Source organism: Neophocaena asiaeorientalis, unplaced genomic scaffold, assembly GCF_003031525.2.
Source record: "Neophocaena asiaeorientalis asiaeorientalis breed wild unplaced genomic scaffold, Neophocaena_asiaeorientalis_V1.1 scaffold778, whole genome shotgun sequence".
Taxonomy (NCBI): Eukaryota; Metazoa; Chordata; class Mammalia; order Artiodactyla; family Phocoenidae; genus Neophocaena; species Neophocaena asiaeorientalis.
In genome coordinates this window covers 496,087-520,700 of record NW_020176499.1, presented here as the reverse complement: position 1 = coordinate 520,700, position 24,614 = coordinate 496,087, and the positions used below count along the sequence as shown (strand labels likewise).

The 24,614-nt window shown below is 38.4% G+C and overlaps 1 protein-coding gene across 4 annotated transcripts in view; it reads right to left on the bottom strand.

Moving 5' to 3' along the window:
- IARS1 (isoleucyl-tRNA synthetase 1) overlaps nt 1–24,614 on the bottom strand; it is an 80,480-nt gene that overhangs the window by 9,918 nt on the left and 45,948 nt on the right. For 3 of the 4 annotated variants that reach the window (XM_024732957.1, XM_024732959.1, XM_024732960.1), the window contains exons 20-31: nt 24,078–24,198; nt 19,704–19,795; nt 18,856–18,933; nt 17,817–17,938; nt 17,269–17,371; nt 16,938–17,021; nt 14,555–14,729; nt 12,019–12,131; nt 10,133–10,228; nt 9,128–9,304; nt 8,268–8,373; nt 840–965 (exon numbers count right to left, since the gene is read on the bottom strand). In XM_024732957.1, coding sequence (XP_024588725.1) covers nt 840–965; nt 8,268–8,373; nt 9,128–9,304; nt 10,133–10,228; nt 12,019–12,131; nt 14,555–14,729; nt 16,938–17,021; nt 17,269–17,371; nt 17,817–17,938; nt 18,856–18,933; nt 19,704–19,795; nt 24,078–24,198 — 1,393 coding nt within the window. Of the gene's footprint in view, nt 1–839; nt 966–7,398; nt 7,915–8,267; nt 8,374–9,127; nt 9,305–10,132; nt 10,229–12,018; nt 12,132–14,554; nt 14,730–16,937; nt 17,022–17,268; nt 17,372–17,816; nt 17,939–18,855; nt 18,934–19,703; nt 19,796–24,077; nt 24,199–24,614 lie in introns of those variants that run through there. The other variant, XM_024732961.1, reaches the window with a different exon arrangement.

The following is a 24,614-nucleotide window of genomic DNA, read 5'->3' as shown; positions in this document are numbered from 1 at the left end:
ATGGATGGGATGGCTTAAAACAACAGAAATTTATTATCTCACAGTCTCTGCAGGTGAGAAGTCCAAAATCAAGGTGTCAGTAGGGCCATGCTCCCTCTGAAGCCTGTAAGGGAATCCTTCTTTTCCTCTTCCTAGCTTCTGGAGGTTCCCAACAATCTTTGGTGTTTCTTGGCTTGCAGGTTTGCCTAATTCCAATTTCTGCCTTTGTCACCACATAGCCTTCTCCCTGTTTATGTCTTCACATGGCCCTCTTCTTATAAGGACACCAGTCATACTGGAGTAGTGCCCACCCTACTCCAGTATTACCTTAACTAATTATATCTGCAATGAACCTATTTCCAAAGAAGGTCACATTAGATGGTACTGGGGGTAAACATAAGGACTTCAACCCATCTTGGGGTAGAGGTGGGGGATTCGGTGGTGATGTCACAATTCAACCCATGACAGTAGGAGGAAATGTACTTATAATTCTTTAAAATTTTATTTAGGCTTGTCTCATTGAGAATCTGGATTTAGCAAGACGCTGGATTTAGCAAGACGCAGACACTATGTTTAATAAAGTTAAAACACAACAGGGAAGTCTCTGAAGCCTAGAATGCATCACATGGCTAACAGTAAAGGGTAGGATTAGAACCTTCATCTCCTAGTAAGTCCAGTGTTCTTTCAGCCATATCACACAAAGAAAGCATAAAGAGACACTTGCAGGCAGGCACTACTGTAGAGGCTGGCCCTGACTCAGAGTCAGGAAAAAGGCAAAGGTTACGTTACCAAATTAAGATCCTTAATGATCAATCTCGTGTCAAAGGACATAGATGAATATCTTTTGACTTTCTACACACCTGTTTCACCATGGAAGACAGCCAGCTCTCTATTTTTTACACCAAAAACGCTAGTAACAACACTCTTCAGCTTTAGAAGGTCCAGCCTATTATCTCCTTTTGGATTTTCCAGAAGTAGTACTCCACCTAAAAAGCCAAAAATATAAGTGAAACTGAAGAAAAAAAAAGTTAAATTTGAATAAAAAGTCAAGGGGAACACATCATTTGTGTATTTTCTTTGGTAAATGTCTATTCACGTCTTTTCCCATTTTCTAATTAGATCTAAAAGAAACTGTTGAGTTTTGAGACTTCTTCATATATTCTAGATACAGCCTTTGCTGGATATGAAGTTTGCAAAGATCTTCTCCTAGTCTGTAGCTTGTTTTTTCATCCTTTTCACAGGATCTTTCACAAAGAATTTAAAATTTTGAAGAAGTTCAATTTATCAGTTTTTCTTTTTATGGATTGGACTTCTGGTATAAAGTCTTAAAAACTCTGCCTAATCCTGAATTCTAAAAATTTTGGTTTTTTCCTAAATGTTTTCAGTTTTTTTTAAAAATAAATTTATTTATTTTATTTATTTATTTCTGACTGTGTTGGGTCTTCATTGCTGTGCACGGGGTTTCTCTAGTTGTGGGAATGGGGGCTACTCTTCGTTGAGGTATGCAGGCTTCTCATTGAGGTGGCTTCTCTTGTTGCAGAGCACAGGCTCTAGGCGCGAGGGCTTCAGTAGTTGTGGTGCACGGGCTTGGCTGCTCTGTGGCATGTGGGATCTTCCCGGACCGGGGCTCGAACCCATGTCCCCTGCATTAGCAGGCAGATTCTTAACCACTGAGCCACCAGGGAAGCAAGTCTGTGATCAATTTTAAGTTAATTTTTGTATAAGGTCTAAGACTTAGGTCTAGGACATTTTTTTGCATGTGGATATCTAACTGCCTAGTACCATATAATGAAGACTACTCAATTAAGTTGCTTTTGCTCCTTTCTCAAAAATCATCTGGCCCCATTTTGTGATCTACTGTGAGTCTACTTCTGTATTCTGTATCTGTGACAATGATTTTTGTGTCTATTCAATGCTCATGCCACACAAGTCTTCAGATAAGTCTTGAAGTTGGGCAGGGTGATTTCTCCCACTATATTCTTATTTTTCAAAAGTGTTTTAACTATTTTATTTTTCTTCTCTTTCAAGAAAATTTGGCTATATCTACAACAAAATATTGCTGAGATTTGACAGGACTGAGTTAAACTTATATATTAACTGGGGGAGACCTGACACGTTTATTATATTGAATTTTCCAACCCATGATTATGGCACGTCTCTCCATTTATTTACTTATTTAAACTTATTTATTTATTTATGGCCACATTGGGTCCTCGTTGCTTCACACAGGCTTTCTCTAGTTGTGGCGAGCGGGCGCTACTCTTCGTTGCAGTGCGTGGGCTTCTCATTGTGGTGGCTTCTCTTGTTGCGGAACACGGGCTCTAGGCACGTGGGCTTCAGTAGTTGTGGCAGGTGGGCTCAGTAGTTGTGGCTCATGGGCTCTAGAGCGCAGGCTCAGTAGTTGTGGCGCGTGGGTTTAGCTGCTCCTTGGCATGTGGGATCTTCCCAGACCAGGGCTCGAGCCTGTGTCCCCTGCATTGGCAGGCAGATTCTTAACCACTGCGCCACCAGGGAAGTCTCTCTCCATTTATTTTGATCTTTGATTTTTTCATCATTATTTTGTAGTTTTTGACATAAAAGTCCTGTACCTGTTTTATTAGATTTATACCGAAGTTTCTCTCATTTGAGCAATTGTAAATGGTATTACATTTTAAATTTCATTCTCCATGTGTTCATTGCTAGAATATAAAAATTAATTTTTGTATGTTTATCTTATATCCTGTGAATTTGATGAAAACCTTTTTATAAGCAATATGATTTTTTAAAAAGTAATAGATTCTATTCAATTACTTTGGAAACAAACCCTCCCAATTAAAGCTTAAACCCAAATGGTATATAAAACTAGCCAAAATACTTTAAAATAATATAAAGATCATCTGTAGTTTTTTCCTCATAACATGAATGCTTTCAGTCAGACAGTAAATTATAAACCATATCACATCATGTTGATGCAGATGACAAATTGTGGTTGCATTTGAAATCAATCCTGGGAAAATAATCTTGTTGGAGTTGTGAGCTCTTCCTAGTTGTTTCGTCAGTTGGTCCAGAAAGAAGCAGTATTGAAGTCAGCAGATGGGGGAGCTAGGCCCCATCTGTTTTGTCACTGCTCATTCTGCTGACCTTCTGTGACTAAAGCTGACAAAAACCGCTGGCCCTGTTGACATTTCTTATGCACATCCTCTGCTCCTGCGACTAATTCCTTCCACAGGATCACCTGTCTCCACCTAAGACAGGCAGAACGTTGGCAGTGATGGACCAGCTCATATGCCACACATCACTGAACTTGTGCAGCAGTGTAGAGGACCACGTATTGCCCGAGGTATCATCACAGGTCCAAATGGATACACAAACATCCTGGGAACAGCTGGTAACAGTGCTGGTGGACAAAGCAACGGAGGGGTCCCAGTATACATCTCAGTCTATAGATTCCTTGCAATTTTCTATGTAGACAATCATGTCACCTTCAAACAGAAACAGTTTTATTGCTTCCCTTCTGATCTGCATGCCTTTTCTTTTCTTGCCTCATTCTACTGGCAAGAACTTCTAATGCAATGCTGAATAAGAGTAATGAGAACAGGTATCCTTGCCTTGGTTCTGATCTTACACAGAAGACATTCAATCTCTTCCAATTAAGTATAATGTTAACTATAGGTTTTTTACAGATGCTCATTATCAAGTTGATGAAGTTCCTCTCCCTATTTTTCTGACAGTTTTTTTTTTTATCATGAATGAACACTGAATTTTGTCAAATGCTTTTTCTAACTGGTATAGTCTTATAAGCTTTTAATCTGTTAATATGGTAGATTATACTGATTGGTTTTTGAATACTGAACCAGCCTTGTAACCTTGGAATAAACCTCACCTGTCATGATACATAATTCTTTGTATATACTGCTATATTCAATTTCATGATTTTTTGTTAAGAATTGTACATTTATATGCATGAGAGATATTTGTGGTTTTCTTTTTTTGGTATTGTTTGTATCTGGTTTTGGTGTCAATACTCTATTATGGAATAAAGTGAGTTAGGGAGTGTTCCTTCCTTTTCTATTTTCTGGAAGATCTGTGTAGAACTGGTGTTTATTCTTTTAAAGTCTGGTTGAATTCTCTAGCAAAACCATTTGGATCTGGAGATTTCTTGAGAGTTTCATTACTTTTTTAAAATTGCCATCTCTTTTACTTTTTTCCTCAGTTTCCCTTCCTCCCTTTCCCAAGACTTATTATGAACTTTGTTTTTCAAGTCCATGTTCTCGTATTTCGTAATTCTATATGTTCATAAACAATGTGTGATGATGTATTTTTAAAATTTACATGAATGCTCGCTATTGTATATTTAACTGTGAAACTTGCTTTTTTCATTGAAAATGTTTTTTAAATATAGAAAAATTTATACATAGAGATACATTTCATTACTTTTAACTGGTATGAGGAACCGACATTATGAATATGTCTATGTCCCTTTTTGATGGACATCTGTATTGTGCAACACCATCAACGATGGCATTAAACTCAACTAGAAAATCAAATTTACAATCAAAGTTTCTAGGGAGTTTTTAAATTATGAGTTCAATCTCCTTAATAGCTATAGGGCTACTGAAATTATCTGTTTCATATGAGTGAGTTGAGGCAGTTTGTGCTTTTTGAGAAACTGGTTCATTTCATCCAAGTTGTCAAATTTATGTGTAGAGAGTTATTCACAGTATTTACTTATCTTTTTGATTTCTGCAGTCTGTATTCATGTCCTATATTATTCATTTTTCTTTTTTTTGATGTACAGTAAACTTTTACTATTTTATTCTTGATATTGGTAATTAGTGTTTTCTTTGGTTCTATGTCAGTCTCACTAGAGGTTTATTGATTTTATTAATTTTTTTCAAAGAACCACATTTTTTATTGTTCTCCTATTTTCAATTGCTTTGATTTCTGTTATTTTCCTTCTTTCTGCTTACTTTCTTTTTTAGATTCTTGAAGTTGGAACTTAGATTACTGATTGAAACATTCTTCTTTTCTAATGTTAGTCTTCAGAGGTACAAATTAGCTGTAATCCACATATTTTGATACTGTATTTTCCTTTTCATTGAGTTTTACGCATTTGTTTTTCCTTAACACTTTTTCCCTGATCATGGATTATTTAGAAGTACGTTTTTTAGCTTTCAAATGTGCTGAGATTTTGCTTTTACCTTTCTGTTATTGATTTATAGTTTGATTCCATTGTGGTCAGAGCACATACTCTATATGATTTCAACTCTTTAATGTGATGAGGTTTATTTTATGGCCTAGGCTATAATATACCTTGGTAAATGGGAACTTGAATAGTATGTGTAGTCTGCTGCTGTTAGGTGGCGTGTTCCATAAATACTGATTAGATTCTGATTTTCTGTCTAACTGTTCTCTCAAACTATAATTACGGATTTTTTTGTTCTCGTTCAACGTCTTACAGTTTTTGTTTTATGTATTTAAGCAGCTCTGTTGTTAGGTACATATACATTGAGGATCATTATATTTTCCTTTGGGTTGACATTATATCATTATTTAGTATCACTGGTAATTTTCTTTGCTATAAAGTGTACTCACTGAAATGAACATAGACATCCTGCTCTCTTTCAATAATGCTTGCATGGTATATCCTATTTTAGCCTTTTACTCTCAACCTACCTATTTTGTTATATTTAAGGACTTTCTTGTACACAGCAAAAGGCTGGATAATGTGTTTTTATCACTCCGCCAATCTCTATTAATTGATGTATTTACACCATTTACATTTAGCGTAATTACTGATGTTGAGTTTAAGCCTTCCATTTTATTTTCTGCTTTATATTTGTTCTACTTTCTTTTTCCATGCTTCTTGTAGGATACTTGAACATATTCTGGAATTCCATTTTTATTTGTTTAGTGTTTTTGTATGTATCTTTTAGTGTAGGCTTTTATAGTGGTTGCATTAGGTGGTACACTATATATACATAACCACTGGTGTTGACATTTTACCAGTCTGAGATAAGTGTAGAAATCTTAACTCCCTTTACATCCCTTTGCTCTTCCCTATTTATAACTATCTTGAATATTCCTTGCATATGCATTTAGAGGTTTTAGTTTTTGCTGCAACCATCAAACATAAATTTTAAAAATTCAAGAAGAAAAGTCTGTTGAATTTATCTATATTTTGACTCTTTCAATTTTTTTCCCCTCTGTTCTGATGTCCCTAGATTTCCTCTTTTATCATTTTCTGTTTTAAGAATTTCCTCTAGCTATTCTTTTAGAGTAAGCCTTGCTAGTAACAAATTCTTTTAGTTTTCCTTCATTTGAGAATGTCTTGATTATATCTTTACCTTGAAAGATATTTTTGCTTGATAACAAAATTGTGGGTTGACAATACTCATCTTTTAGCATTTGAGAAATGTTGTCCTTTCATCTTCTGACCTCTACTGATTTCTGATGAGAAATCCAGTATGATTCAAATTGTTTTTCCCCTAGAAGTTAGGTATTGCAACATCTCTGTCACTGCTTTCAAGATGTTTTCTTGGCCTTAAGTTTTCAGAAGTTTTACTATGTTATGTCTGATGTGAATTCTTTTGGATTTATCCTGTATGGTGTTTTCTTAGCTTCTTGAATCTGTAGGTTTATGTGTTTTGCCAAATTTAGGAAGTTTTCAGACATTATTTCTTTGAACACTTTTTCAGTCCTGTCCTATCTTCTCTTCCTTCCAGAATGCAGTGACAAGAATATTAAACTTTTGTTATTATCCCACAGATCCTTCAGGCTCTGTTCAGCTTTTTTGTTTTTAACTCTGTTATTCAGAATGGGTAATTTCTATTGTTATTTCTTCCTGTTTATGGATTCTTTCCTATCTCTTCTATTCTGTTGTTGAGCCCATCCACTGAGTTTCTGTATTTTAATTATTGTATTTACCAGTTCTAATATTTTAATTCTATTCTTTATATCTTTTACTTGTTTACTGAGGCTATTTTTCACTTGTTTCTATTGTGTTTGTAATTGCTCTGTGAAGCATTTTTGTTAAGGCTGCTTTACATTCTGTCAGATAATGTCAATGTTTCTGTCATCTTGGTATTCCTATGTACTGACGGACTTTTTTCATTCAGTTTAAGATCTCCCAGTTCTTGGTATAATGAGTAATTTTCAATTAAAACCTGGACATGTTAGGCATTATGAGACTCTGGTTCTTATTTACATCCTCTATTTTAGTTGACTTTGTTTGACATTACACTGGCGAGGGAAAGGGAATACTGCTTCATCACTGATTAGTGAGAGAAGTCCGGGTTCCCTATTTAGCTTGCATTGACACTGAGGTCAGGACTCCTTGTTACTTCTGGGGTGGGGGTGGTGGGGTGGTGGGGTGGTGGTGAGGGGTAAGGTGATGCAAGAAAGGAGTTCCTGTTCTCCTCTAGACCTCCACTAATACCTCCCCTGGCCAAAAAGAGTAGGAATGCCTCCTTACTGCTCCCCATGTGGCCTTCACTGACATCTTGACAGGGTGGTGGGATATGTGGCCTCACTAATACTGGGCAGTGGTAAGGGGAAGGGATGCCTTGTTATTGCCTGATGGGGATAGAAGTTTAGGCTCTCCACGTGGTCTACAATGACACTACTGGGCAAAAGAGCTCGTTATCACCCAGGTAGGATGAAAGTCCCAGCTCACTGCTTGGTCTTCTCTGATATCACCATGGCAGTGAGGGCTTGAGGGTGCTCGGCCTGGGAAAGGTCTAGGCTCCCCACTTGGCTCTTGCTGGTGTGAATGGTAGTAGAGCCTAGTTTCCTCTGTCTTATTTGGGTGGAGTAGAGCAGTTACTGTCTGGAAGTTTTTTTGTCTTGCTTGGTTGCCACTCTCCTGGTCCCACCTGCAGAGAGCAGGATTTTGTTGGGGTATTTACGTCCATGCCCATTGGCATTTCCAGATTGCCAGCTTCTTCAGCTCCAAGCCTGGGATACATGAAGCAGAAAAAAAAACGAGGGAACTCTCCACTGTTTTCTTACTTGTTCCCAAGATCCCTAGTTGGTCTGCCTTCTTCCCTCTACCATTAAGAGTCTTCTTATGCTTGTTTTTATATATCATGTCTGGGGTGTTTAGCTGTACTTTGTGGGAGGAATAGGGAAAAGTATGTCTACTCCATCTTTCTAGAAGTGCTAGTTCAATCACTTACTTTTGTGGATTCATTTTGATGACAATTAGAAAGAAAAAGTTATCCAATTTTACCAATTCTCTTGTAATAGCCTTAAAAACATTCATAGGCTTAATTAAAAAATAAAATACAAACAATGGAGGCCACTCTTACCTTGCTCACTGCCATCTGTACAAATGTTAAGATTGACATATGCACAAGCAGGGCCAGGCATGGAAGATCCTCTGGTGAGTGTAATTTCCAGGTCTGACCCTTTTAACTAAGCACATGAGAATATGTGAGCAGCTACCTGTAGCATCTAACCACAGTGTCAAATAAGAGCTCTATACAATTCTGAGAGCATATTCAATCTCAACACTAAAACAGTGAAGAGCTAAAATTTTTCCTTGTTCCTTAGAAAACATGCAAAATAGAAAATGAAACCATCTTGTAACTTGTGCCACTGAAAAGACAGTCACATTCAGGTCCTGCTTTTCTATTCCATTTGTCCCATACAAAGTAGAAAAAGACAAGGACATATGACTGAATAAATGACTAACTGATATAGAAAAGAATTTTTATCAGACATACTTCTGAATTATTGACCAATACCTTTCACGTCTTGGTCAGATTTTCAGTTACATCTAAAATGTATGAACAGGAAATGAAATTATATTTTTATGTATAACCTACTACCATAAAAGTAAACTGCTTTTCAAGTCAATTGCTCTTTACGTTTAACAGTAAGCACCAGAATCCACAATACTGACTTTTATAGTTTTAGATAAAACAGCACCATACAGTCATCTAACCTGGCAATTCTTATGTATATCCTAGTTACCTTCCCAAAAAGAACAGCTCTAATTTCCCTTTTTTCTCTTCTGGACTCTACTCACTGTTCTCCAGAGCAATACTTCAGGACTGAGTACTATACTAATTGCTACCAGGGGACAGAACATCGAGATATAACTACATAAACTTAACATAAAATCTAATCCTAAATCTCTTAATGTTCAACAGAACTCAGCACTCACCTGCATTTTTTCTTGAATAAGGATTTCATCTGATGTAGGAACTGGATATGGTTTTAAAGGAGACTTTATGGTGGCAAATATGAACTCTGTGTGGCTTTTGATAACATTATTCAGATACTTTCCTTCAGATTTTGCTTTATAATAAACTGTTATTTCATCAGTTGGAACGAGATTGCACTGAAAGCACATAGAGAAAATTTAAAAGGGAAGCACATTTGTCAATTAAAATGTAAGGCGCTGTTAAACAGGGCTGATGATCCCACACTGAATCATTATGGAAGGGTACAGTATCCTGACCAATTCTCTGAAAAAAGGAGTGATCAAGTAACAACTCATAAAGCTCTGAACTGAGACAGAGGTTACAAGTATCCCATTATCTGCTGGAGTGGCCACCTCAGACCCTGAACTACAGGTCTCAGAAACCTGGCCAGAGGAGGAGGACTTCTGGGAGCCCTCCTTGGGACAGAAGCTCCCTGGCTCTCTCACCCAGTAGGGGCAGGCAAATGTTCTGTGCACCTGTCCTGGCTCCCAACTTCTGAATGAGGAAGAACCACCTCACTCTGTCCAGATCCAACAATCTCTCCCTGAGCTAGGAGTCCTTCCACACTGACTGCATCTCTGCTCTTCCTCAGAGACATTTGCTGTCAGCTCTGACAATCTTATGTGCCAGTCAGGAGGACTATCTATCCAGAAGATGGTTTTGTGGAAGCCGTAAAGAACTGAAAAAGAAGGACAAGGAGCACATGTTAGCCGAAAGCTTCTGATCAGAGAAACAAAAGAGCCACATCCAGCTTGGGAGTGAACAGGAGAGAAAGGAAGTGGCGTACCTCTCCTAACAGTACAGTCTGAATGGATCACAGATCAGTGACTAATCATCATTAATGAATTACTATGGTTTATATTACTTGCCTCTCCTCTCCTCCCCCAAAACCAGAACAAATACCAAACAAAAAAACCAAAACAAAACTCCAGAACAGTAGCTTGTTCTTAATCTGACAAGCTGACCTTTTTTCGAAGTTTCTGGATACGATTGATAACTTCCCGAGCCACTCCTTCATCCACCATTGACTGGTCAGGGGTGACATCTAAGAGAACCAAAACCTGTAGGAATGAACGGTGTACACCATGACAATCAAATATAGAAAAACAGTTCTTTCAAACTCAGCAAAATGGTGTTTAAATTCTCAGAAGTCTATAATGCAGCATTATTTAGTCACACACCTAAGCCAAAGACAAAATTAACGTGGTTTCTTTATGTTTGGGTCCTCCTTTGTAAACAGCTAATCCTTCATCTCTGAAGAAAGGAGAGACTTCTCATTTTTCTTCTGTAGGGTGCTGCTCACAGGAGATGTCCTGAGACCGACTTTCAAGAGAGTCTCTCATGTAACTCTGCTTTTTGTCTATCTAATGAATAATATCAACTCTTCTAATAAATAAAATCACCAATCATGAAGCTCTTACAGCAGCACGACTTTTCACAATGCATCCACCACAAACAAGTGGACTGAAGATCTCAAAGCCGCCATCTGTTGTTTTCTTTAACCATGACTCTATTCTTTGGTTTGTTGGTGTGATTCAAGACACAATTTCTACAATGGGCCACCATACTTTTTTTTTTAATATGGTTTAGTTTAAACTGCCACCTTGTCAACTTTAACTACTTTTTTATCTCATTGGTCATAAAGGCTGTCAATGATGATGTGATAATAATGACTGTCACTTCTATTATAGAGGGGAACATACATATAAGTTAGGCATCATCCCCATTTACGTTTTTGAGGACACTCAATGAGAGAAGTTAACAAACTTGCTCCACTTCATGAAGGCACAGGAGGCAAACTGGAAATGGATAATGTGTCATGGCAGGGCAACCATGGCCCACAATACACAAATCATGTCAAGAAACTCAGAAGCATCACAGACAACACTTCCTTAAGTATAGACGACTTCAGGACTCTCTCATTTGGCTGTAATCAGAAAGGACTGCACCCTCTCACTGTTTACAAATCTCTTTCCCTGGCCCCAATTCCTTCTTTCCTAGTTTCCTCACCTTTGGCTCCTTACCACTGTCTGCCCACATGGAGTTCTGTCTACATCATATTTAAGACTCTGTGTATGGGAATTCCCTGGTGGTCCAGTGGTTAGGACTCGGTGCTTTCACTCCTGGGGATCTGGGTTCAATCCCTGGTCGGGGAATTAAGATCCCGTAAGCCACATGGCATACCAAAAAAACCAACCAACCAAACAAAGCAACCCTGTGTAAAGGCTGGAGGAGGTTGGCTTGCCTCATACGAGGCATCTTCCCCTGTATCTGGCATATTAAGCACAGAGGGACTCCAGCAGGTCCCTCACTCTCACAATGGAGACCTTACAACCTATCTGCCTGGAGAAGTCTGGTCAAGAGTGAAGAGAGATGCTGTGATCCATTACAACAAAAAAAGACAGACCCCAGAATGCAAAACTGCTTGTACATCCTCTTCAAGGGGAGCTCTCTAACCACCCCCACTGCTACCCCAGACTTCAAATAGGAGCACTTATTTCTACTAGATAACTTATCAAGTACAGTAATAAGAATTGACTTACTTTTCTATTTCCATGACAGACTCATTCCTTGAAGGGTGGGATTACATCTTACTCATTTTTGTATGACCCAACACTTAGGACAACTGCATGCATAAAGTCACAAGTATCAATTTATGTATTCATTAAAGAAATGCATATGTCAAGAAGTTATAATAGAGGAGTTTAATAAGGCCAATCTAAAATAAATAACTGGTTTATTTTACCCTGAGACAAGCTGCCAATACTGTCAGGAGAGGCATAGGTAAATGTTTTCTCCTCTTATGTTCTTATCTTTTGGTAAAGAAATATTCTAGGGAACAGAAAAATACCTGAGCATCTGAGTGTGCTTCAAACTGTGTCGTTTCACCTGTTGCCTGATCAAAGGTGTACATGAGGCGGATATCTTCTTCATGCAGTTCATGGCCTTCCACAACAATGGTCCCTATTGGGGAAACCACTGCCACTGTTATTCAATCAGTACCCCACTCCTCAAGCTGCCCTGCTACCAATATATTTTGCCACTCTTTAATAAAACCTTCATATAATCAAGCTACACAGTCTTCAAGAGATATGTCCTCTGGACTCATGTCATGGTTGAGGTCAAGGATGAGACAAACTTTCTTTAGACTGCACCATGCTATCTTGAGGACACTTAAATCACCATTGATATCTACTGTTGTATATAAGCTCCCAGGTCCAAAGACATGTGCCAGAAGGCAACGAATCTCCACCATAAACATGAGCAAGCATGTTTATGATGGAGAAAGCACGCTATAATGAAGAAAGCACAGTCTGTAGAGTCAAACTGGACTTAGGCCCACCACTCATTGATTGTAGGACCCTGGTGTTCTATTATCTGCCTATCAGAGTGCAGTGAGGGTGAAAAAAGGTAGACAGTGTGAAGTTCTGAGCATCATGCCTATTCATGGAAGGCAGAAAGTATAAACAGCTAAGGATGGCAGTTCCCATCATAAGGAAAGCCTACTATGGTAACTCACAAATGATCTTCTTGGTCTTTGAGCAACTGGCTGTCATTTTCACTTTATGTCACTGCATTCTGAAAACTACTTTGCTTTCCATCAATGCAGAACAGTCCATTCAGAAACTATAGCTTAGAAACTGTAGGCTTTCCATTTCAAATAAGGTTTATTTGAGGAATTTTTAATATTTTGGCTAACTGGTGAAACAACTTAAGATTTGTGACTTGAAGGCTGATCCTTTAATTTTGTTAATTTAACAAATCAAGTTAAATTAGTACTGACTCAACTTTTAGTTGCTAGCCTCTTATGTTTTATAAATTTTACCTAAAAATTTGGGGAATCTTAGGGACATTTCCCCCAATTTCCATAACTACCCATCTGATTTCTGAATCTTTAAATCTTTCCTCATGACACTTCCATGCTTATGATTTTCAACTTCAGAGGGAACCCTAACAATCAAAGAACTCATGCCCTAGGATTGCTACAGGATGTCAAGTGGCCATAATTAGACCACATATGATTCTAATCATGGCAGAGCTGGGAACTCCTGGGCACCTGGAAAAGCTCCCTAAAGATTTCCTTCAGTGCACTTATCAAAACGATGATTATGTCCATAAATCTTTAGTGTCTGCCAGCACCATGAGGGTAAGGACAATGTCTACCTTATTTTATTCTATGTTCCCAGTGCCAACCAAACAGAAGGGCCTTAAAAAATATTTGCTGAATGAATGACTCCAGTCTTGCTCAATTGAGACCAACATATGTATTCTAGATATCTTAGAGAAACTATAATAAGTTCTGACCCCAGTCCTCCTTCACAAGAAGCCCCAAACGTCAATGCTAAATCCCTTTCTCTAAAAATACTTAAGTATTTTAAATTTTAAATTTAAATTTTGAATTAAAATTAAACATAACTTTTTTCTTTTGAATATCTTCTAGTTTTCATTCTGGCACCTCTAAAAAGTCACCATCTTTTTCTCTACAAGCAACATCTGATAACAGTAACACTCTATACCACTGGCTGGTGAATCTCAGGGGGTTCTGCTCTCTCACTAGGGTAGATTTTTCTAGGCCTACATTAGCATTTATAGAGTTCAATGGTAACTTAAGGTCCACCCCTCTGACTCAGTAATTTCTATCTAGAAATCTAGCCAAAAGGAATCAATTCCACAGAACACTTATATGTGAAAATATTCACTGAAATATTAGTTGTACTATTAAAAGAATGGAAACAACCTAAAGCAACAACAATAAGAGACTGGTTAAAGACACTATCCAGGGCTTCCCTGGTGGTGCAGTGGTTGAGAGTCCGCCTGCCAATGCAGGGGACGCGGGTTCATGCCCCGGTCTGGGAAGATCCCATATGCCGTGGAGCAGCTAGGCCCGTTCAAGTATTCACAGGAAGGAAAATATTTTCAGCACTTACTGAAACAGCATTTTAAAGACTAATAACACATAAAAATGTTTGTAAAATGAAAATACAGACTAAAAATATAAATAAAAACAAAATAACATAAAATGTAAAAATATATGAGTGAAAAATGTGAAATTTAAAATTATGTGATTTCCATTTTGTAAAGCTGTAATTACATAAATCAGAATTTTAATAGCACCCCAGCACCTAACATAACAAATACCAGACAGTAGGCACTCAATCTACATTAAATGGATGGGTGATCAGTTATGGGTCATTTTTATTCTCTTTACTTTTTTTTACTTTTTTCTAAATTATGAGAATTATTCATAATAAATATTTTTATGAACAGAAAAAAAAAGTTCTTATTTAAGAAAAGGCTGTGACAGTAGAAATCAAAGAGGAGCCTAAGTATGAGACACCCATCAGGTTGAGGACACAAACGGTGCCCCCAATAAAACAGATACCCACCACTCTCCTGGAACTGCTCTAGCTCCTCACTGCTCAGCTGCTTGATGGATGTCATCACCATCTTGAAGGCTCCCTTCAGACGCTTCCCCAGGACCATGTGATCTGGTTCTGCCCTTAGGCGAATGCCATACTTGTTTTTATCTGTAGATAATGTAACTTTTCTAACATTCAATTCCTATATTTGGTAGACAAGATGAAATAAAAAAGAAATGAAAACATGTCCACAAAAACTTGCATACATTCATAGCAACATTATTCACAACAACCAAAAAGTGGAAATAACCCAAATGTTGATCAATTGTGAATGAATAAACAAAATGTGGTATATCCATATAATGGACTATTATTTAGCAATATAAAGGAATGGAGCACGCATACATGCTATAACACGATGACCCTTAGTGCTAAGTCACAGAAGCCAGACACACAAGACCACATATTGTATGATTCCATTTATAGAAAATGTCCAGAGCGAGCACATCCAGAGGCAGAAAATAGATTTGTGTTTGCCAGAGGATGGTGGGATATTGAGGGGAAAATGGTGCATGAATGCTAATGGATACTGGGTTTCTTTTTGGGATGATGAAAATGCTACGAAACTGTGGTGATGGCTGCATAGCTCTATAAATAATACTAATAAATAATTGTATGGTATGAAAAAAATCTGTCCAGATCAATCAAGTTGAGGCTAACGCAACTAACAAGGACTGTAGCCTTAGAAATATGGACTTCATGTTTAAGGGTGACCTATGCTCAAGAAATTTCAAAGCACCACAAATAACTATCAATTAACTAGAAGAATCAGTTAATCAAAACATTTCGGGACTTCACTGGTGGTCCAGTGGTTAAGAATCTGCCTTCCAATGCAGGGGATGTGGGTTCAATCCCTGGTTGGGGAACTAAGATCCCACATGCTGCGGGGCAACTAAGCCTGCGTGCCACAACTAGAGAGAAGCCTGCGTGCCACAACGAAGAGCCCACACACTGCAACAAAAGATCCTGCATGCCACACTGAAGATCCCGTGTGCCGCAACTAAGACCTGATGCAGCCAAATAAATAAATATTTTGGGAAAAAAATCTTAACATTTCATGTCTCCATCATACTAGTTAGTTAAGGATTACTAACGTAGCAGGAAATGGTGACTGCACAGTAGGAAATATGAAAATGAGATATCATGGAACTGTCAACTGAAGCAAATTATAGAGAAATTTCTGGTTTTGCTATTATACATTATTATATTATTTGCTCTCAGAGTGATTAAGATATTCTATTTAAATAATTCTATTTTTATCCATATCTTAAGCATTGATTATAGAATTTATAGCTTTTTAGTTATAAACTCTAAGTTTCTAAACAGTTATAAACTCCTTGGTTTCTAATATTTGTCTGGAATTCTCAAGCAATTCAAAACCAAATATAGAAATTAATTATTTTCTATCATAAAGATTTAAATACTACCTGTGAAAGGAATAAAAATGAAATTTGAAATATATTTCTTTTTAAAACATTACAGGGTAAAAGCTTTTTGGGAGGATAACTGACATGACAGTTTAAACTTCTGACCCCAAAACTCCACTTCTAGGAACCTATCCAACATCCATACTGTGACATATTTGCACATGTACACACACACACACACACACACACACACACATCCCTTTTGTCTGTAATCAGAAACCTAAATTTCCAACAATATAAGAGTAATTAAATAAATTACGATGCAGTCAGGAAGTGAACAAAAAGAATAAATTAGATCTCTATGTTTTAACATGGGATGCTGTTTAAGAAATACTATAAAGTGAAAAAAAAAGTTAAAAACTACATATATGATCCTCTATTCACAAATAAAACCAATGATGTGTGCATGTATGTACATATATGTACAAATGTGTGTACACGTATGTAAAATGCTAGGAACAACCCAGCAGGAGATAACCTAGTGAACAAGTGGGTGATGAGACACCAGGGAGTGGCCAGGATAAGAGGAGACTTGCTTTGTACTCGATGCTAGTGCTTATTTACAACCAGTGTGTGTTTACTTGATACCTGTATAATTTGAAGGAACAAAGATTTTTTTGGTGTTAGTTATCAAAAAGTACTTTGGGGAAGAGAAGTGGATGAAAGGATAAATGATCCAACAAAGGTTCATGGACATTGAAAATCACTGTTAAAGAATTACAATTACATTGTAAAAAGTCATGATGAATCTAAAAGCAAAGTGTAAAATTCCATGGATGGTTAAATTTATGTATATACTGATATAAAAAGGAAAAGGACAAATGATACACTCAAAGTGTAGTTGACTAAAGAGTACTAACCAAAATAATCTTCCCAAGGCAAGAAGTTTGTTTGGACCAAATCAAACAAATCAACTGTCTTACCTCAATGATATACTTCTCCAATGACTTAATTTCATTAAGAGCTTCTGGATCCTGATGAATAACTACAATTTCTTTTAAAGGATACTAGAAAGAAAATGGAAGGGAAAGTTCATAAGCATCCAGTCCTCTAAACTGCAGAAAAATGAATGTTAAATGTTTTATCGGAATCTCAAGCTCCAGACTAAGCAGGCATAACTAATATTAAGTCATTCACACCCTTATTGCAGAAAAGAAATTTACGCCATTGCTGGCAGCTCTTTATATTAAGAAAATACTCCAAAACATAATTATCTAGGTATGTGCAATGCAAAACAGATATAAAATCTCAAACCTTTATTGGAATAGTTTTGCGGTCTCGAATCACTCGCCCGAGTTCAATCACAGACTGCATTCTAGATACTGCACTCTCGGTTTTCTTGTCAATCAATTCCTCTCTGGTTGGTAGAGGTAGGGATTTGAAAGAGATTAGATTCAAAAGGAGAAAATTCCAAAGAATAGGCATGCTTAAGTGAGGAACAGGGTCAGGCTAGAGATGTGATGGTGTAGCTAGGCTTTCCGGGGAGGCTCTTGGGAAGGACAGCACATGCCTGCCTTTGGGGCACACACTGAGAAGCAGGCAGCAAGCTTGAGCCTGCTGCTTAGTGCCTAGCAGCTCCCCAAAGCGATCCCAACAGGCCTACCCACCCCTACCTGCCATAGCTCTACTGGGGATTCCACACTAAGCATCCCTCCTATCCATTCTGTAGCCTGAGGAGCAGCTCAGGGGGGAGGCAGGGCATGAAGGGGCTGGAGCAGGGAGCTGGGGGCCCCACTTGAGTGCATCTCTGGCAACTCTCCTTCCCCTGGCCCAGGAGAGGCTTATGTATATTTGATTCTTACCGAACATGGGGCAGCATGAGGTAGTGGATACTGAATGTGTCCTTGTCCCGGACAGAAACAGGGTCAATCAGTGTCTTCAGATTCTGGTACATCAATTCAGTAAGAAAAGGGGTATAGGGGGCCTGTGTAAGGACAGAAGACATCGGGTCATTCATACGTAGCCATCATTAACTGATCTCAGGGTGAGAAGCAACTACATAAACATTTTAGAGAAATGATATGGGAATATGCACAGAAATGAACATGAGGTTACAAAACATGCCCTATGAAAGAGAAATGACATCATTTTGAACTTGGCGAGCTAGACACTCATGAAACACAGCAGCAGGACTAACAGCCAGAAGTGCCTAAAACATTCTTGAGGATGTCTATAATAAAAACAGGAGTCCCTGACCACATGCCAGTCAAGTCAACATGCAGAGGAATGAATGTCCCTAAACCTCTGTAAACTGGGGAAACACCACCTGCTTCACAGGATGAAGGGGAATGAGGTCAGACATGAGACACCAGGCAGGGGACCTGGTACAAAGCAGGTTTTCATTCCATGTATGTTTAGGAAATAAATAGAAGCCTTATAACATTAAACTGGAATAGCAGAAATAAGATACAGGAAATTAAAGCTGGAATTTTTACTTGTATGTCATTTATTTCAATTGATAGGAACATGTCTCAAGTAAAATACTGTTTGCAATATATTTTTGTTTGGTTAGCTATTAGTTCAAGAACTTCTCCACTACTCACAGACAATTACAGGAATCTACATTAAGATGAGGTATGCCGCTCTTGAGTCTAGATGCAAGGACCTTGACCTGAAATGTACTGCCAAGGGTGAAAAGAAATAATCCAGCTTTTAAAGCTAATGTTTTTTAGCCATTATTTGACATACATAAGCTAACGAGATTTCTGAAAAGAAACTAGAAATTTAGGTTATTTTAACACTTCTATTTCTATTTTTAGTGGAACAAATACAGAATAGATACAGACGGAGGACAGTGCAGCAACCGGGCACCACAAGCAGCCCACAGGGCTGGCATCTTACCATAAGTCTGCACAGAGAAAGCAGAACACTAAACAAGGTCTCCAGAGCCATAACACAATCCTCTATCCCACTTTCACCCTAGTGAATAAAAAACACATATTAAACTGTTAAAACCAATAGTTCATTGTAAGAAAAAAAAGAATAAGAAGGGGAAAACTCAACCATAATTAAGTTACCCAGAGATAACTACTTTAAACATTTTAGTGTATGTCCTTCTAGATATACGTACATATACACACATACATGTACGTGTGTGTAATATAATTTAACAAAAACAAGATTATTGTTTTGTTATGGGATTTTATCATTAACACATTTGAAGGCAGTACTGATGGACAGTGGTCTGGGCACCCCTCACTCCTTGTTTTCTACCATTGTTGCTTATGTACAGCTTAAGTCCTGGGACAGCATCCATGCTTCACTCACCCTATATCCCCAATAGGCTTAAGGACGAGTCTTGTCAACAAGTAACTGTCCCTTTAGAGGTAGAAGTGAGGAGGTGTCCCTCTCAATATCACAGCTCTACCTAAAAACATCTGCAAAATATCTGCATGAATTTATTTCAGATTTTAAGAGGTCTGCTCAGTACAGTCCTGTTTGGCCTGAGACTTTCCCTCTAATATGAATGTCCATAATTATGCTTTGAAAATATGCAAGATGTCTTCTAAACTTATGAGTTCCCCAACCAACAAATGGCAATACAGTTAATATGCAATTAAAAGGAAAAAGATAGCTTAAAAAAGTCAGAGCATTTGAAAATGCTCTTTTTCCTTTTGGCTGTTCTCATTTTTCCTCAACTCTCATACTTCCTACACTTTCTGCTCTTCCCAACAGCAGCCCGCACTTACCTTTAATCTTCTACGGTTCATCCTGACATACCAATTAGTCAGAACATCCACAAACTTGACCAGGCGAGGAACCACAGTATAGAGTCTGTAAGCTAAAAGTAACAACCAATCAGGCAGTGAGAACACATAAGCATCTTGGGTGCTTAGGACAGGGCTGGATATAAGAAAGAGCAAGCAGCCCCTGCTATCCAAGGGCTGTCACACCTGTTAAGGAGGCAGAAGTACCAAAGTGAAACAATCAAAACTGAGGACGTACTATATAGCTGTCAAGGTGTCTAGGGGCATGCACAAACCACCCTGTGAGCTACATGCAAACTCCCAGTGTCAGTGAGAAAACAGGAAACCCCGTATATGTGGCTGAGGGGCCGAGGCTGCCCGCCAGATGACTCCGTGAGGCACCATTTATCTGGAACTGTATCAGGTGGTAGTACCACAAAAGCCTGACTTCTTCCACTGTGCTACCTTGACCTCAACTAAGACAGACACATAAAAAGCAAAAAGCTTTAATTAGATGCTAAGAGGCAGAGCATAGATAAGGGCTTCTCAACCAGAGCAATTTTGCTCTGCAGGAGACACTGACAATGTCTAGAGAGACACGCTGGTTGTCAAACTGGGGAGGTGGGCACTCTTGGCATCTGGTGGGTGGACTCCAGGGATGCTGCTCAACAACCTACAATGCACAGGCCAGCCTCCACCACAGAGAATGACCCAGCTCAAACTGTCAGCAGTGCTGCTGCTGAGAAACTCAGGCAGGGGCTGTGCATAAAATAGAACAGGGTTTCTAAAGGTTAAAATAGTCAAGGAAAGAAAGCTAAAGGAGGTATTGGAAGGAGAGAAGAACCTTGAAGAATCAGAAACATTTGAAGGCTCCCCTGAGGAACTCAGAGGGCAAGCAGGAAGTTAAGGGCATCTAGCCAACTTTGTTTGAGGCCCAGACTTATCTTCAGGATTTTTGCCATTCACCTCCCCTTTAACTGATACTCTCTGTTGCACAAAAACAAACACCAAAAACAAGGAGAGTAAGACCAAAAATCATAAAAACACACCACAATTTATATTAAGAGTTCAGTGACTGTTAATGAGGTTCCTAGTCTAAGCTAACACAGTGGTTAAGTTGCCAAGGGCAGAGTTGCTCTCTGTTGCAGTTCAAAAAGACTAGCACTGAGGTGCTGCTAGACCAACACCTGGACCCCAGGCCAGAGGCACTCGCTGGTCATACATTTCTAGAGAGGCAATTTTTGTGATCAGAGGCTTGTTCTGTAAAGACAGAGGCCCATCTAAGTTATTTCTAGGGTTCACTACACTTTTCACCTTCTAGGAAGCTAGAGTGTTCAAGAGTTGCAACTCTTATAAGGTAAACTAAGCCCATATATAATAAAAGGGAGCAGCAGCTACCACTGAAATCACTAATACCAACTGCAGACTCTTCAACGATGCTACCTATTTAGTTCTCAGAATTCTATTTTGATGAGGGAGGCAAGGGCATAAAGCTGACAGGTTGGTGGAGTGGGAACTGCACTGGGCAATCTGGGTCTGGAGCCCCTCTCATCGGTTCAACGTGCACCACCTAGCCTCCTGCACCTGGCCCTTACCACTCGGCTGTGTGTACAACTGCTGCCAAACCTCTAGTTCCCAGGCAGACCAGGTCCCAGCCAGGATATACATTCTCAGGTCACAGCCGTTGCTGTCTAAAGATGGCAAGGGCCCCCAGGCAACAATCCCATTCATTTATATCACTCAGGAGGGAAAACTGGACACAGCTATGAGTAGGTATCCCAGGGAGTGTGGTGAGAACCCAAGTGCTGATGTCTGCTTTGCACACTCATTTCCATCTTCACTTATGTCAATCTGTCCAATAGTTTGACAGTCATATGACCCTTATTACATATGTTTAATAGAGTGGGTGTAGTCCTTCAGGATGACTGATAAAACATTCAAAATTTCCTGGACTAACCATCCTATTGTGCCAAGTACAGAGGCACCAACTATTCCACAAAGAGCTATGTACCAACTGAGGAATGGAAGAACCCTGTATGAACCAGATTGCTCCGGCCCCTCGAATGCACTGGAGTGCAGTACCTGAACAACAGCACCCGGCAACCACAGGACGCTGGGGGAGGCTGGTTTATGTCACAAGGGTGCACACAGGGATGCCATCTTTTCTCCCCTGCCCACAGACTTTATCAGACCCATCTCAGGTATCCAGGTTAACAGTTTCTGGAATTTCTCGCCTTGACTTACGGTTGTTCCATCTCCAACTTCTAGGAAACCAACATAACCTACTTTTCCAACCTGTCTAAAACCAAATTTGTTGTTGTTAGGTAAAAGAATTGTGGGGAAATGTCAACTTCATTATTGTTTTTCTGTATTTCCTAATTTTTGCAGGCTGAACAGGGACTACTTATTTAATAAAGTAGACCTAAAAATAAATTAAAAACATATTAATAACAACTACTACTTATTAAGTACCTATTATCTGCTAGCTACTGTATGTACGTAATCTCCATCTGAACCTCATATTAACTCTTACCAGGCCATTTTTCGGAGAAAGAAATTGAGGCTCATAGATTAGGTAATGTCTCCCCCAGGGAACAAGTGGTGCAGTTGGGTTTTGAACTCATGGGCATCCACTACTGAAGCCTGTGATTCCATGGGCCTGTGTGGTATCTGTGGAGGGGTGAGGTCACTAGACATCCCCCCAAGACAATCTCTAAGGCCTTGGAACAAAACATTTCTACAACTAACAAGCCTTAAAATTATATTTGAGAGGTAAAGAGAAATATTTATTTATCTATTGTTCTGTATCTCTCAAAATTTCTATAAAATTTCCTCTATGTTTAGAGAGCCCAGAAATAAACCCACACACCTACAGTCAATTAATCTTCCACAAAGGAGGGAAGAATATACAATGGAGAAAAGACAATCTCTTCAGCAAGTAGTGTTGGAAAAGCTGGATAGCCACATGTAAATCAATGAAATTAGAACACTCCTTCACACCATACACAAAAATAAACTCAAAATGGCTTGAAGACTTATAAGACATGACACCGTAAAACTCCTAGAGAGAACATAGGCAAAACATTCTCTGACATAAATCATACCAGTGTTTTCTTAGGTCAGTCTCCCAAGGCAATAGAAATAAAAGCAAAAATAAATAAATGGGACTTAATCAAACATAAGCTTTTGCACAGTAAAGGAAACTATAAACAAAATGAAATGACAACCTATGGACTAGGAGAAAATATTCGCAAACAATGCGGCTGATAGGGCTTAATTTCCAAAATATGTAAACAGGTCATACAACTCAATACCAAAAAGAACAACCCAATCAAAAAATGGGCAGAAAACCTAAACAGACAGTTTTCCAAAGAAGACATACAGATGGCCAAGAGGCACATGAAAAGATGCTCAACATCGCTAATTATTAGAGAAATGAAAATCAAAATTACAATGAGGTATCACTCACACCTTTCAGAATGGCCATCATTAAAAAGTCTACAAATAAAAAATGTTGGATAGGATGTAGAGAAAAGGGAACCCTCCCCTACACTGTTGGTGGGAATGTAAATTGGTGCAGCCACTATGGAAAACAGTATGGAGGTTCCTTAAAAAACTAAGACTAGAGTTGCCACATGATCCAGCAACCCCACTCCTGGGCATATACCTGGAGAGAACTTGAAAAGATACATGCACCCCAATGTTCACTGCAGCACTATTTACAATAGCTAAGACATGGAAGCAATCTAAATGGCCACTGACAGATGAACAGATAAAGAAAATATGGTACTTATACACACACACACACACGTATACATATACAACGGAATACCACTCAGCCATAAAAAATAATGCCATTCGCAGCAACATGGATGGACCTAGAGATTATCATACTAAGTGAAGTCAGAAAGAGAAAGACAAATACCATATGATATCACTTATATGTGGAATCTAAAATATGATACAAATGCACTTATTTACAAAATAGAAACAGACTCACAGACATAAAAAAAAACAAACTTATGGTTACCACAGGGGAAAGGGGGTGGGGGAAGGATAAATTAGAAGTTTGGGATTAACAGATGCAAACTACTATAAATAAAATAAACAACAAGGTCCTACTGTATAGCACAGGGAACTATATTCAGTATCATATAATAACCTACAGTGGAAAAGAATATGAAAAATATATATATATGCACATTTATATTTCTGAATCACTGTGCTGTACACCAAAAACTAACGCAACATTGTAAATCAACTATACTTCAAAAAAAAATTTCCTCTATGTTTATAAAGAAAAACAGTTAAATATCAAAAGGACAATTACAAAGAGAAGACTCCTTATTCCTGAGAGAAGGCCCAAGAGAGACACACCTGCCATTTCAGTCTCAAAGAACCCAACGAGCGACTGCATAAAGGACAGGACCCACCGGTCTGTGATGTTGGTACTTTCTTTAACCATGTTCTCGTTGTAAAGGAATTCCATTTCTTCCTCCTAGGAAGTGACAATTATTGAAACATTCTGCATGCCTGGGGGAAACTACTGTAGAGAAATGAATTTTTAAAATTATTTAAACTGAAAGGAGTATCCAAACAAATCAAAAGAACACCACAAAAACCCAGACCCTGTTGGCAATCTAAATTTCCGATTCTTAGCAATATTTTCCAAGTAAACTCTGAACTTGGAACATTAAGTCCTCAATTAATGAATTACATTTTTGAGTGAACTAAAGAGAATTTAGGAAAAAATGATTCCTATGCACCAAAGAGTAATTATGAATTAAGAAATATTCCAACATCTTGTCGTTAAGTAGGCGGTTGAGTTACATTGAATCTGAGGAAGGAAGGACAGCAAAACTGGCTAGGACTGGACAACTGTCTGTAAGTTGAAAATGAGTACTAGGAATTAAT